This window comes from Mauremys reevesii, linkage group 4 (assembly GCF_016161935.1).
Source record: "Mauremys reevesii isolate NIE-2019 linkage group 4, ASM1616193v1, whole genome shotgun sequence".
NCBI lineage: Eukaryota > Metazoa > Chordata > Testudines > Geoemydidae > Mauremys > Mauremys reevesii.
The window spans coordinates 111,884,814-111,896,854 of NC_052626.1; the positions used below are offsets into that span (position 1 = coordinate 111,884,814).

General features: G+C 52.8%; 1 protein-coding gene across 1 annotated transcript; it reads right to left on the reverse strand.

The window, feature by feature from the left end:
- Positions 1-3,799: 3,799 nt before the first annotated feature.
- LOC120403971 (maestro heat-like repeat-containing protein family member 7) lies at positions 3,800-11,748 on the reverse strand. The gene is made up of 5 exons (XM_039535993.1): positions 11,653-11,748; positions 10,457-10,636; positions 9,677-9,831; positions 9,195-9,339; positions 3,800-3,940 (listed from the first exon to the last, which is right to left on the reverse strand). The coding sequence occupies exons 1-5, from the start codon at positions 11,746-11,748 to the stop codon at positions 3,800-3,802; spliced, it is 717 nt and encodes a 238-aa protein (XP_039391927.1).
- Between the last annotated feature and the right edge of the window lie 293 nt (positions 11,749-12,041).

The window sequence follows — 12,041 nt, forward strand, 5'->3', positions numbered from 1 at the left end:
TCCACCCCCGCCCCGCCTCCTGGAGCCATGGCCCTGCTCCTGACCAAAGCTCTAGTGGTGGAGGGGTGTGGACAGGGGTAAGGGGGTGTGTGCAGCACCTCCACTATAAAAAGTCTTCCAGCGCCCTGCCTCCAGAGACATATTACAGCCTCAAAGCCTTTGCACAGCCAGCTAAGATCACGGGCAGTGGGTCCGCAACCTGCAACATAAGCAGCTGCTTCCTTGTACTCCAGATCTCAGGGGATGGTTTTTATTAGCAGATATCATCCGTGGAAAGTTCTCTACACAACACGTTGACCCCAAATAAATCAAGTGTATTATTGTTCGAATAGCACCTCGAGGGCCTGTCTGCAATGAGGGCTTGTGCTGGGGCTTTCCAGGCACAGGAAGAGACGGTCCCTGCCCTGGAGCTACAGGCTAGACACACGAAGGCAGGATTTCTATCCCCATTGTACAGACATGGAACTCGGGCACAGAGAGGTTACGGACTCGCCCACAGTCACTTAGGAGTCTGGCAGAGCCAGGAACCGAACCTGGTTCTCCTGAATCCTGGCCCTTACAGCCCAGCCTAGGGGAGGGAGTCGATTTTGCACACTAGTTCTAGGGTTAGGCTGTTACTAAAAGCCAGATTCAGTCATTTCTGTGTTTGGTTTTTCAACCTTTCAAAGACAGCCCCACAAAATCTCAACCGCATCAGGGAAAAATAGGTCATATACAGGCTAACCGGTTCCGGAAAGGAAAATGAACCACAAGCAAGTGAAAACCAGGCTGAAGTGCATGGAACGATGGGAATGGTGTATAACAAAGAGAATTACAGTCATGCCCTCTCCATGTCTGATCTAGTCATAGTCCGGGTTTAATAAACCGACTGACCCCTATTCTCAGGCGAAGTAAATTATCATTAACGAGAGTTGCCTTCAGATTGTCTCCTCTTTACCAGGCTGTCAGATCTGTGTATTTAAGTCCCAAGGGCTTTCTCTGCCTTCACTATATTGTGGGTATCAAACTTGTTATGAGATCTTAGCAGCAAAAGGCCCTTCCAGAGCTCTTCAGAGGAGCGAGTGCTGCAGGACAGAGCCGTGACGCCAACAGTTAAAACCTATGAGGCTTTAAAAGGGGATTTGTAGGAAAAAATGGTTCCTAATTGTAGTGAAATGGCTCTATCCAAGCGCCCCTGATCACTGGGGTCGCCAGCATTCCCTGGGGTCTAGAGTCTGCAGCTCTGCTGCTACTCTAGTGCTAGGGTTCTTGGATCACAGAGACCCCAGACACAATCAGGCCCAGCTGTGCCAGATGCTCCACACACCTAGAGACGCACTCCTGCAGGAGCCAGGCCCTGCCCTGCAGAACAGCAGACAAAGGCCAGGCAGGGGCTTGCCCAAGGGCACCCTGCAGGTCAGTGGCAGAGCCAGGAATAGAAGCCAGGGCTCCTGACTCCAGGCCAGGCCATACCCCAGGGAAGGTTTCAATGACCCCAGCCCTGCAGCAGCTCCCTGCGGTTCTGGTTTATCCCCAGCCCTCCTCCTCTCACCTTCTCTGGGTGAAGGGCCAGATTGAGGAGGCCTTTGCGCGCCAACCAGCGCACCACGGTCTTGGGGTCTCTCAGCAGCCCGCCATCTCCTCCACGATGGCGCCTTCCAGCTCGCTGCCAAGGTCAGGCACTTGAGGAGCTAACACACCAACAGCAAATCAAGCCAGAGAACGGGCTGGCCTCTCGCGACTCATCTCTGCCACGGGCCCTAAGCTCCACTGGCCAAGGCCCGGCATGGGCTGCATGCAGGGCATCGCGATTGGTCACCGTGGTGGGCCCCACTGAAACGCTTCTAGCGCGACGGCCCTCGAGGCTCCAGCTGAGATCAAGGCCTGCCCTGCCCCTCACTAAGGCTCAGCTGCACACGGAGCAGTGGTGTGTGTGCGGGGTCTGCAGCCGTGTGCTCCAAAGGTCGCCCGGTCTGCAGGGGGCAGGTGAACTGGCCATGAATGGGCAGGCGGCTGCCCGGCCTGCACATGGCACACGGATGTCAGAGGGGGCTCGAGGCCGAGGTCACACAAGGGACCATTCTATGGAACTGAGTCTTGGGGAACAAGAGACACCTGACCCTGGGCCTTGCTCCAGCCCCGTGACACCAGCTGGGACAGGTAACAATGCCCAGACTGAGTGACTCCACCCCTAGGGTTGTAGGAGCTTTCCTGCCCCTGCTCACCCACCCACCCCCAGGGCCTTCAGGGCCACCCCTCTCCTGGCCATAGGCATGAGCGGTAAGTTCCATTGGCCCATTGGCCCCAGATAAGCGCCGCACCCTCCCAACTCCTCCCAGAGCCTGCCCCCACCCCTTTCCCGCACCCCACTCTGGCCCCCAAACTCCTTCCCAGAGCCTGCACCCTCCCTCCACACCCCTCCTGTCCCCAAACTCCCGCCCAGAGCCTGCATCCCCACCCTCTCCTGCACTCCCACCCTCTGACCCATCCCAGAGCCTGCACCCCAGGCCCTCCCCACCCAAACTCCCTCCCAGAGACTTAGGCAGGTGGGGGCAGAGTTTAGGGGCAGAGTTTGAGGGGCAGGTTCTGCTGAGCACCACCAAAATTTCTACAAATCTGCCGCCCCTGGCCATAGGTCAGCCCCATGCCCCAGTCACCGCTGGGCCGGGCGCTCACGACCCTCACCCGCTGGTGAGGCTCACCTGAATGAAGAGCGCCACGGCCGGGACGCATCGCCATCGTCCCGATCGCTGAGGATGGCCATGACATGGTGGAAAATCCAGTTTCGCCTCGACATTGAGCGAAACCATGGCCCTGGCATAGGAAACACAAACACCACATCATCAAGGTGGGCAAGGACTGGTCCTCCATTTACGAATCTAACCAGACCAGTGCCACAGGACAGGGGATCCCGGCGACTAGTCACGCGCAGCTGGCACAGACTAGTTCCTGCTGGCTTAAAATGCCCAGCGGCTTATGTGCTAGAGACCCAAACCCTTAATCACTGACAGGAGCCCTTCCATGAGGCCAGCTCTGAGCACGAGTGCTGGGGCTTCAAGAGAACTGCAGACAAAGAAGGGTGTTGGTGGGGTCGGTGGTCTTCCTCATGTGCCCAGATATTGGGTGATGAGAGACAGAAGGGTGGGTGAGAGAATATCTTAGATTCACCCAAGACAAGTGCTGGAGCTTTCTGTGTTAGCTTCTCTCTCACCCACAGTCACTGGGCCAACCAAAGACATTCCTTCCCCCACCTTGTCTCTCTCATGTGCTGGGTCTGACAGGGCTACACCAACGCTGCGGAAAGACATGGCGGAGGCTGTCTTTGCCCAGCCATGCCTGCCAGAGACATGCAGGAAGCGGTTTACGCCAGGCAGCGCAGGGTGGAGAAGTAGCCGACTGACCCCTTGGCCAACAGCACAGAGGCTGCGGCCTGTTCCATGCAGGCGATTGGGAGCCGCGCCTCACCCAGCAGGGAAGGCAATGTGGCCGTGTCCTGGGCCAGGAGGGAGCTGCTGCTGTGATCGGTTCTGGGCAGCACTCACCGGGCAAGCAGGCAGACACCTTTGTGGTGCGTGTCGGAGCTCATGAGCAGGTCCCAGCGGCCATGCTTCATCATGAAGGTGGCCTGCTCCTTGTAGCCAGCGATAGAAGCAAAGCTTCCATGGCCTTCACCGCGAACCTGTGTGCAGAGCGAGCCTCTTGTTACTGAGTGAGCCCAGGCCAGGCCCTGCTGCGCGCCTGCGGGCGACGCTGCAGAACCCAGGCTGGGTGTCGGGCTGGCGGTACCTGACGGGCTGAGGGGTGCGCCGTGTCCTCCTGGTTATGCTCCTCTCCTGCGAAGCAGTGTGCTGCACTGTGTGGGTGACGTGGAAGAGCAGCGCGACGAGAGCTGAGGGAAGAGCTCCTTCACTTCCTGCCTGCAGGCCTGCTCCTGCAGGATCACATATAGGGCTCTTGTGGCCTGCAGATAAGAACAGGAGACAGACATTGCTGCAGGGATTTCGTCCTTCCCACGCTCCCCAGGGCACCTAGAGGGGTGGGCTGGGCTGGGGCTAAGGCCTGGGATGCTGGGTTCAATTCCTAGCCTGTGAGACCTTGGCTAGAACCACACAAGGGACTTCAGCCCAGCGTGGCCATGCCCAGCTTCATGTGCCCTGCTGCCCAGTGGACTCACAGCCCTGGGTTAAGTGCCCAGGCTCCGTGATATGCTCCAGAGAGAGAGTCAGTTGGGCCAATTGTTAAAGCGGTGAAAGGGATGGCCTGGGTAATTTCAGGCCTGTCAGCCTGACATCGATCCCAGGCAAGATAATGGAGCAGCTGGTATAAGATTCAATTAATAAAGAATTAAAGAGGATAATTTATTTAATGCAAATCAACAATTTTTTGATGAGATTACAAGTTTGGTAGATAAAGGAAATGGTATTGACATAATGTATGTAGACTTCTGTAAGGCGCTTGAGTTGGCGCTGCACTCCAGTTTGATCGGAAACCTAGAAGATACAAAAGTAACGTGGCACACTTGAATTGGATTATAAAGTGGCTGATAGGTCTCAAAATGTAATTGTAAACTGGGAATCAGCATTGCACAGGTGTGTTTCCAGGATGGTCCTTGCAGGATCGGGTCTTGGCCCTAAGCGATTTAACATTTTCATCAATGACCTGGAAGAAAACATCAAATCGTCACTGATAAAGTTTGCAGATGACACAAGAATTGGGTGAGTGGTAAATAATGAAGAGGATAAGTCACTGATACAGAGCGATCTGAATCACTTGGTAAACTGGGGAGCAATCAAACAGTATGTGTTTTAATATGGCTCATTGTAAATGAATACATCTAGGAACAGGATGAGGGACTCTATCCTGGGAAGCAGAGACTCTGTAAAGGACTTGGGAGTCCTGGTGGATAATCAGCTCATGTGATCCTGGGATAAATAAACAGAAGAATCTAGAGTGGGAGTATTTGGCACTGGTGTGACAACTGCTGGGATCCTGGGTCCAGTTCCGTGCCCCAATGCAAAAAGAATGTTGATGAATTGCAGAGGGTTCAGAGAAGAGCCATGAGAATGATTAAAGGACTAGAAACCATGTCTTATAGTGATAGGGTGACCAGACAGGACAGGGGTTGGGGGTAATAGGAGCCTATATAAGGAAAAGACCCTAAAATCAGGACTGTCCCTATAAAAATCAGGACCTCTGGTGAGAGATATAGTGAGAGACTCAAGAAGCTCGATCTATTCATCTTAACAAAGAGAGGGTTGAGGGGTGACTTGATTACAGTCTATAGGTATCTCCCTGGGAAACAAATATTTAGTAATTGGCTTTTCAGTCTTGCAGAGAAAGGTCTATCATGATCCAGTGGCTGGAAGTTGAAGGTAGACATTCAGACTGGAAATAAGGCATAAACGTCACAGTGAGAGTAATTAATCATTGGAAGAATTTACCCAGGGTGGTGATAGATTCTCCATCACTGACTGTTTTTGAACCACGACGGATGTTTTTCTTCAAAGACCTGCTCTAGGAATGATCTGGGGCAGTTCTCTGGCTTGTGTCAGGCAGGGATCTGACTAGATGATCGCAGAGGTCCCTTCTGGCCTTGAACTCTATGAAGCTAAGAGTGAGGAGCTGCCTAAACCAACCAATAGGAAATGCATGAGAGAGGATGTGGCCTAAGCCCCACCCCTAAAGGGAATTTGGTATCTATCTCTACTTGGGAACACTTAAATAGTCATTGAGCAGAGTTTTGACCCCAGGTCTCCCAGTTGGTACCCTAACCACTGGGCTAGAGACAGTGGTGTAGTCGAAAATATGAAGGTCCTGGAATGCCACTAAAATACTGATTTTCTTTAATATGAATTATAGAAATTCACATTTTATTTGTCTACTGAATTTCTGGTACAGTAATCCTGGACTAAACTAGGCATGGCTGGAGACAGGCCAGCTGTCCAAAATAACAAGGTATTGGATTTTTTTAATTGTACACCCCATAGTAGCTATTCAATTTATTTTAAATGTTGAAATCATTGTGCTGAAATGCCATTACTGTGTATGCAATAGAATACAATAGAAATGCCATTACTGTGTCTACAATAGAATATGTAAAAGATATAACTCTAGACAGTAGTGTACAGTACAGTGGTAAAACCCAATGAATGCGTAGCACGCTTTCTTTTACTTTAGCCTATAGGCTAATGAAAATAGAAAATAAATCATGCTGCTGCACTACAGACATTACTGTATCAGGCTGAAATAATAAAAGTTTATTTTAAATGTAGCTAGTAGGCTACACAAGTAACACAAAATACATCAAGGCATAACGGACTGGAGTAGCAAAGGCCTGCTGTAATGCATTGATCTAATTTTTACAAGTATTTCCACAAAGCGACTTTCTCCATATTGTATTTTCTGTGTCTGTGAATCAGAGGGAGAACAAGGATGTCTGAGCCAAGTTCTGGCACAGCTGAGAGGATGCCACATGGAAAATGAAGGGCCATGTAGCTTGCTAAACGTGAGTGATGATGTATGCGGAATAAGCCCCTTGCTACATTTCCATTCACAATCATAGTCATGTGGCTGAGGGTATGGCTACACTTGCAGCTGTACAGCACTGGGAGTTAAAGCTGTCTTCGTACAGCTGAGTAGGGAAAGCACTGCAGTCTGTCCACACTGACAGTTGCCAGCGCGCTGTCGTGGCCACATTTGCAGCATCTGCAGCGGCATTGGGAGCAGTGCATTATGGTCAGCTATCCCAGCGCCCAAGTGGCGGCAACGTGCTTTTCAACCGGGGGGTGGCGTGTGCCCGGGAGCGTGGGGGAGAGAGAGAGTGGATTTTTGGAGCCAACACTGTGTCAGCAGCTGCCTTGCAAGTTCCAACCCCCTCCCCTAGCCCTCTCTGACTCACTGAAAGTGAACAGCACCTCTTTGTCTTTTTCCTCACAGACCAGATAAGCAGCCGCCGTCGAAACGGACCCTCCTCCCTCCCCCTCTATTCAAGCAAACACTAGCTGTGGGCCTTCCAAAGGGAGCCCTCTGCCTCTGCTCATTTACAGCAAACAGGAGCTGTGTTTGTTTTTTTAATAAGCAGCTCCCGAGCCCAGAGTTTGCAACAAAACAAAGAGCGGAACCTTCACTTAAAAGGATTATGGGAAGCTTCCGAGATCAGTCACTGCGCACTAAGGTTATTCCCTATGTCCACTGGGGCCCCAGCTCAGCAGCCGCAGCTGCAGCAGCAGCACAATACTCTTTATTCCTCTCGGGAGGTGGAGACAAGCAGCGCTGTAGCCAGGAGGTACAGCGCTGTATGTGCCTTGCCAGTGTGGACGGGGAGTGAGTTACAGCACTGTTGGTGGCTTTATTGTGCTGTAACTCTCAAGTGTAGCCAAGGCCTTAGATAAAGTGAAAAGGAGGTAGGGCAGCTGTGTAACCAATCGGGTCTGTCACTGACAGAAATTGTCAATGCCTAGCATGACTTTCTTGCTTCTACTGGTCAGAAGTGCCAGCTGAGCTGAAACCACTGCTCAGCTCCACGCTGTGATTTCATGCAGCATGGCTGAGTGTGAACGTGATTTAGGCCTTGGCTACACTTGAGAGTTACAGCACAATAAAGCCACCAACAGCGCTGTAACTCACTCCCGTCCACACTGGCAAGGCACATACAGCGCTGTATCTCCTGGCTACAGCGCTGCTTGTACTCCACCTCCTCGAGAGAAATAAAGAGGATTGCGCTGCTGCCAGCTGCTGCGCTGGGGCACCAGTGTAAACAGGGAATAACCTTAGTACGCAGTATCGACTCATCCCACCCCTTTCTGGCTCAGGTTACAGCCTCAGGTACTGACCTCACCTAAAGTCATCCCCTGCTCTCCCATCCCCATGCAGACAGTCCCAGTAAAACTAAACACCATTTCCAGATCAATCCATCCTCTCCCTACAGCGCCACAGGGCTATAGATAACAAAATGAAATTCACCAAAGACAAATGTGAGGTGCTACATTTAGAGAAGAAAAGCAAATGCACAGATACAGAATGGAGGATAACCAGCTGAGAAGGATCTGGGAGCTGTGGTGGATCACAACCTCAGCATGAGTCAGCAATGCGATGCTGTTGCAAAAAGCAAATGCAATTTTAGGTTGCATTAACAGAGGTATAGCCAGGGCCGGCTCCAGACGCCAGCGTGCTGCGCACGCTTAGGGCGGCAATGAGAGCCGCGCGGGGCGGGGCACTCTGCCTGTCGCCGGGAGGGCAGCAGGCAGCCCGTGGACCTCCCACAGGAGTGCCTGCGAGGGTCCGCTGGTCCCGCTGCCCGTGGACCTCCCGCAGGCATGGCTGCGGATGCTCCACTGGAGCCGCGGGACCAGCGGACCCTCCGCAGGCACGCCTGCAGCAGGTCCACTGGAGCCGCGGACCAGCGACCGCCAGAGCGCCTCACGGCGTGCCGCCCTGCTTGGGGCAGCGAAATTACTAGAGCCGCCCTGCATAGCATGCAAGTCATGGGAGGCGATAGTACCACTCTACTCAGTGCTGCTTAGGCCTCAGCTGGAGTACGGTGTCCAGTTTTGGTCACCAATGTCTAGAAAGGATGTGGAGAAACTGGAAAGGATCCAGAGGCGAGTGACAAAGGTGATTAGAGGGATGGAACACAAGCCATAAGAAAAAAAGGCTGAAGGAACTGGCTATGTTTTGTTTGGAAAGGAGGAGATTAAGGGGGGACTAGATAATGGTCTTCAGATACTTGGAAGGCTGCCATAAAAAGATAGAGAAAAGTTGTTCTCTCTGCTACGGAGGGCAGGACAAGAGGTGATGGGGTCAAACTACAGCACAGCAGATGTAGATTAAGCCTCAGGAAAACTTCCTAACTGTAAGAAGAGTAGGACGATGGGAAAGATGCCTAGGGAGCTTGTGGAAACTCTTTCGCTGGAGGTTTTCAGAAGAAGGCTGGAGCCATCTGTCCAGGGTGGGTTAGAAACAAGAAGTCCTGCATTGTTGCAGGGGGCTGGACGAGCTGACTTTGCGATCCCTTCTCACCCTGTGATTCTATGAGTGCTGCTGAATAGCACCAGGAGAGCGCCGCGTGTTCCAGCTCGAATATAGCACTGGCTAAAGTCACACTCTCTCTCTCTCTTTGGCCCAATGACTATACCCCGTGGGAGACTGAGAGACCCCCTCAGGCCATGATGGGGACACACAGCACTCCTTCCCTTGCTGCAGGGGCTGGTACTTACGGCCAAGGAGGCGACGCCGGCCGGTCTCTGAGAGAGCTGATGCCGTCGTGGAGCCTGCCCCTGCAGCCTGCTGACCAGCTCCCTAAGGATCTTTTCTGTGCTCTTGGGCTGGGATGTCAGCATCTTCCACATCTCCGCAGCAACACTGCAAAGGGAGAGAGCCAGTGGCACCCGATCAGAGCCCTGCCAGCCTCCTGCACGCCTGCTGGGTCTCCCCTCACCGGCCGGCCCTTTGTTGCCCTCCTGCTCCTGCAAGGACCCCGTTGGCTGGTGCAGGCTACATGGAGCCAGGTCTGAGTGTCAGCCACAGGAGAGGCCGAGGGATGCTGTACAGGGCAAGCCAGCCTGCAAAACCCTCCAGGAGAAGCAGCAGCTCTGCAGGGAGCAGGAGATCTCTGGAGGGTTCTGCACTCCCCTGTCTCTGGCAGCGGGACCAGTCCGGGGGACCCAGAGTGCAAGTGGTGGTAGCCGCAGCCCCGTACCTGTCACATGACAGTGAGCAGCCCAGCAGGGTTCCGACCACCTCCTCGCTGAACTGGGAACCCAGCAGGAGAAGGGCCCTGAGCAGCTCCTGCCGGGCAAGTGGCTCGCTGATGGAGTCCAGGTGCTTATGAATGCTCCTCACAGCCTCTGACACCTGGAAGGAAAATGGGGAGGTGGGGGCCTTGGCTTCCTCGCACGGCTATTGATTGGGGAGCCAAGGACCTGCTGCACCTGAGAGCCATCTGCCCTCCCAGAACCTCTTCACCAGCCCCAGGCCTAGAACACAGCACCAGTTCCCAGCCTATCGATTCATAGACTGCAAGGCCACAAGCGGTCATGGTGATCACCTAGACCAGGGGTAGGCAACCTATGGCATGTGTGCTGAAGGTGGCACGTGAGCTGATTTTCAGTGGCACTCACACTGCCGGGGCCTGGCCACCGGTCCAGGGAGATCTGCATTTTAATTTCATTTTAAATGAAGCTTCTTAAAAATTTTAAAAAACTTATTTACTTTATATACAACAATATTTAGTTATTTATTATAGACTTATAGAAAGAGATTTTCTACAAACATTAAAATGTATGACTGACACGTGAAACCTTAAATTAGAGTGAATAAAGGAAGACTCGCACACCACTTCTGAAAGGTTGTTGACCCTGACCTAGACTGACCCCTGCATTTCACAGTTCAGAGAACTGCCCCCAATAATGCCTAGCACCCAGAGACAGAGTCTCCCACGGATGGGCTCCCAGCATGGTGTTCTCACTGCAGCTCTTACCCTCACCAAGCCTAGGCCGGGAACCTCCAGGATCTTATGCAGCATGTTCCTGGTCATCACTGCGCCATGGACGCTGGAGTCTCTCACGCCGCCGATAGCAACGAGGAGGAAGTCCATGCTCTCGGATGGGCTGAAGTACTTCCCAAACAGCTGAAACAAACTGCTAGTGAAACCCCTTTGCTGCCCAGCGGATCTGGTCAGCGGCCACAGCCAGGACTGGCCCGCCAGGAGTGCAGGCAAACCCCACTCTACCGGGACAGGCCTGGCTTACTGCACCTGGGCAGCACAGTACCCAGCCAGCAATTGGAAGCTGTCATGCATGGCAGAGGCCAGCGTGGCAGTGCACGGGGCACAATACTGCGCAGCACGGATACACTCTCTAGTGCTCAGCAGGGGCTGATGCTCAGACGCAGATGCAGTGATGCCTTTATTGCATTAATCTCTGAGGAAGCTCCCAGCAAACCTGACAAGGAGCTGGGATCAGGTTTGATGAGCCCCAGTGCATCTTGCGGTGTGTCATGTAGGCAGGTATATTGGGCTGCATTAGTAGAAGCACTGCCTGCAGATGGAGGGAAGTGATTATTCCCTCTATTGGGCACTGGTGAGGTCACATCTGGAGTATTGCGTCCAGTTTTGGGCCCCATACAAGAGAAAGGATGTGGACAAATCAGAGAGAGTCCAGCAGAGGGCAAGGAAAATGATGCGGGGGCTGGGGCACATGACTTGATAGCAGCCTTCACTACCTGCAGGGGGGTTCCAAAGAGGATGGAGCTCGGCTGTTCTCAGTGGTGGCAGATGAGAGAACAAGGAGCAATGGTCTCAAGTTGCAGTGGGGGAGGTTTAGGTTGGATATTAGGAAACACTATTTCACTAGGAGGGTGGTGAAGCACTGGAATGGGTTACCTAGGAAGGTGGTGGAATCTCCATCCTTAGAGGTTTTTAAGGTCAGGCTTGACAAAGCCCTGGCTGGGATGATTTAGTTGGGTTGGTCCTGCTTTGAGTAAGGGGTTGACTAGATAATTTCCTGAGGCCTATTATTCTTTGAGGTGGAGTGGGCCATAGGCAGGTCTCTGTCCCAGCTGGATGGGGTTAGTCACATCCTGGGTCTGTCCCTTCCCCCTGACTCCTAGGGTGTTAATTTCTGACTCCTGATAACTCTGGGCACAACAATCCCAGGAAGCACTGACTGTAGTTACCGATGTGATATTGCTGATGTTGGTGACCCAGAAGGCTCTCTCAGTTTGACTGTCCTTGAGGATCTGCCGATACTCTGCGCCGTGCTTCACCAGCATTTTGGCTGACCCAGGGAGGGGAAACAGACAACAGGCAATATAAATCAGACCTTCGGTTAGCAAACGGGAGTTTTGCAAGGAAGTTTAGAGAGGGTGTGTGAGAGACAAGTACATCTAACAAACATACTGTAAACTCAGGCCAATAACCTGTTCCCCCATCCCTCCCCCAAACTAAACAAACTAACCTCCCTGGAAGAGTAAAAATAAACCAGGCAGAAGGGCAGCAGCAGCGTGGGGCTCTCCAGTTGATTGCACTGAATGCAGCATGTACGATTACCAGCCCTGTGGGTAGG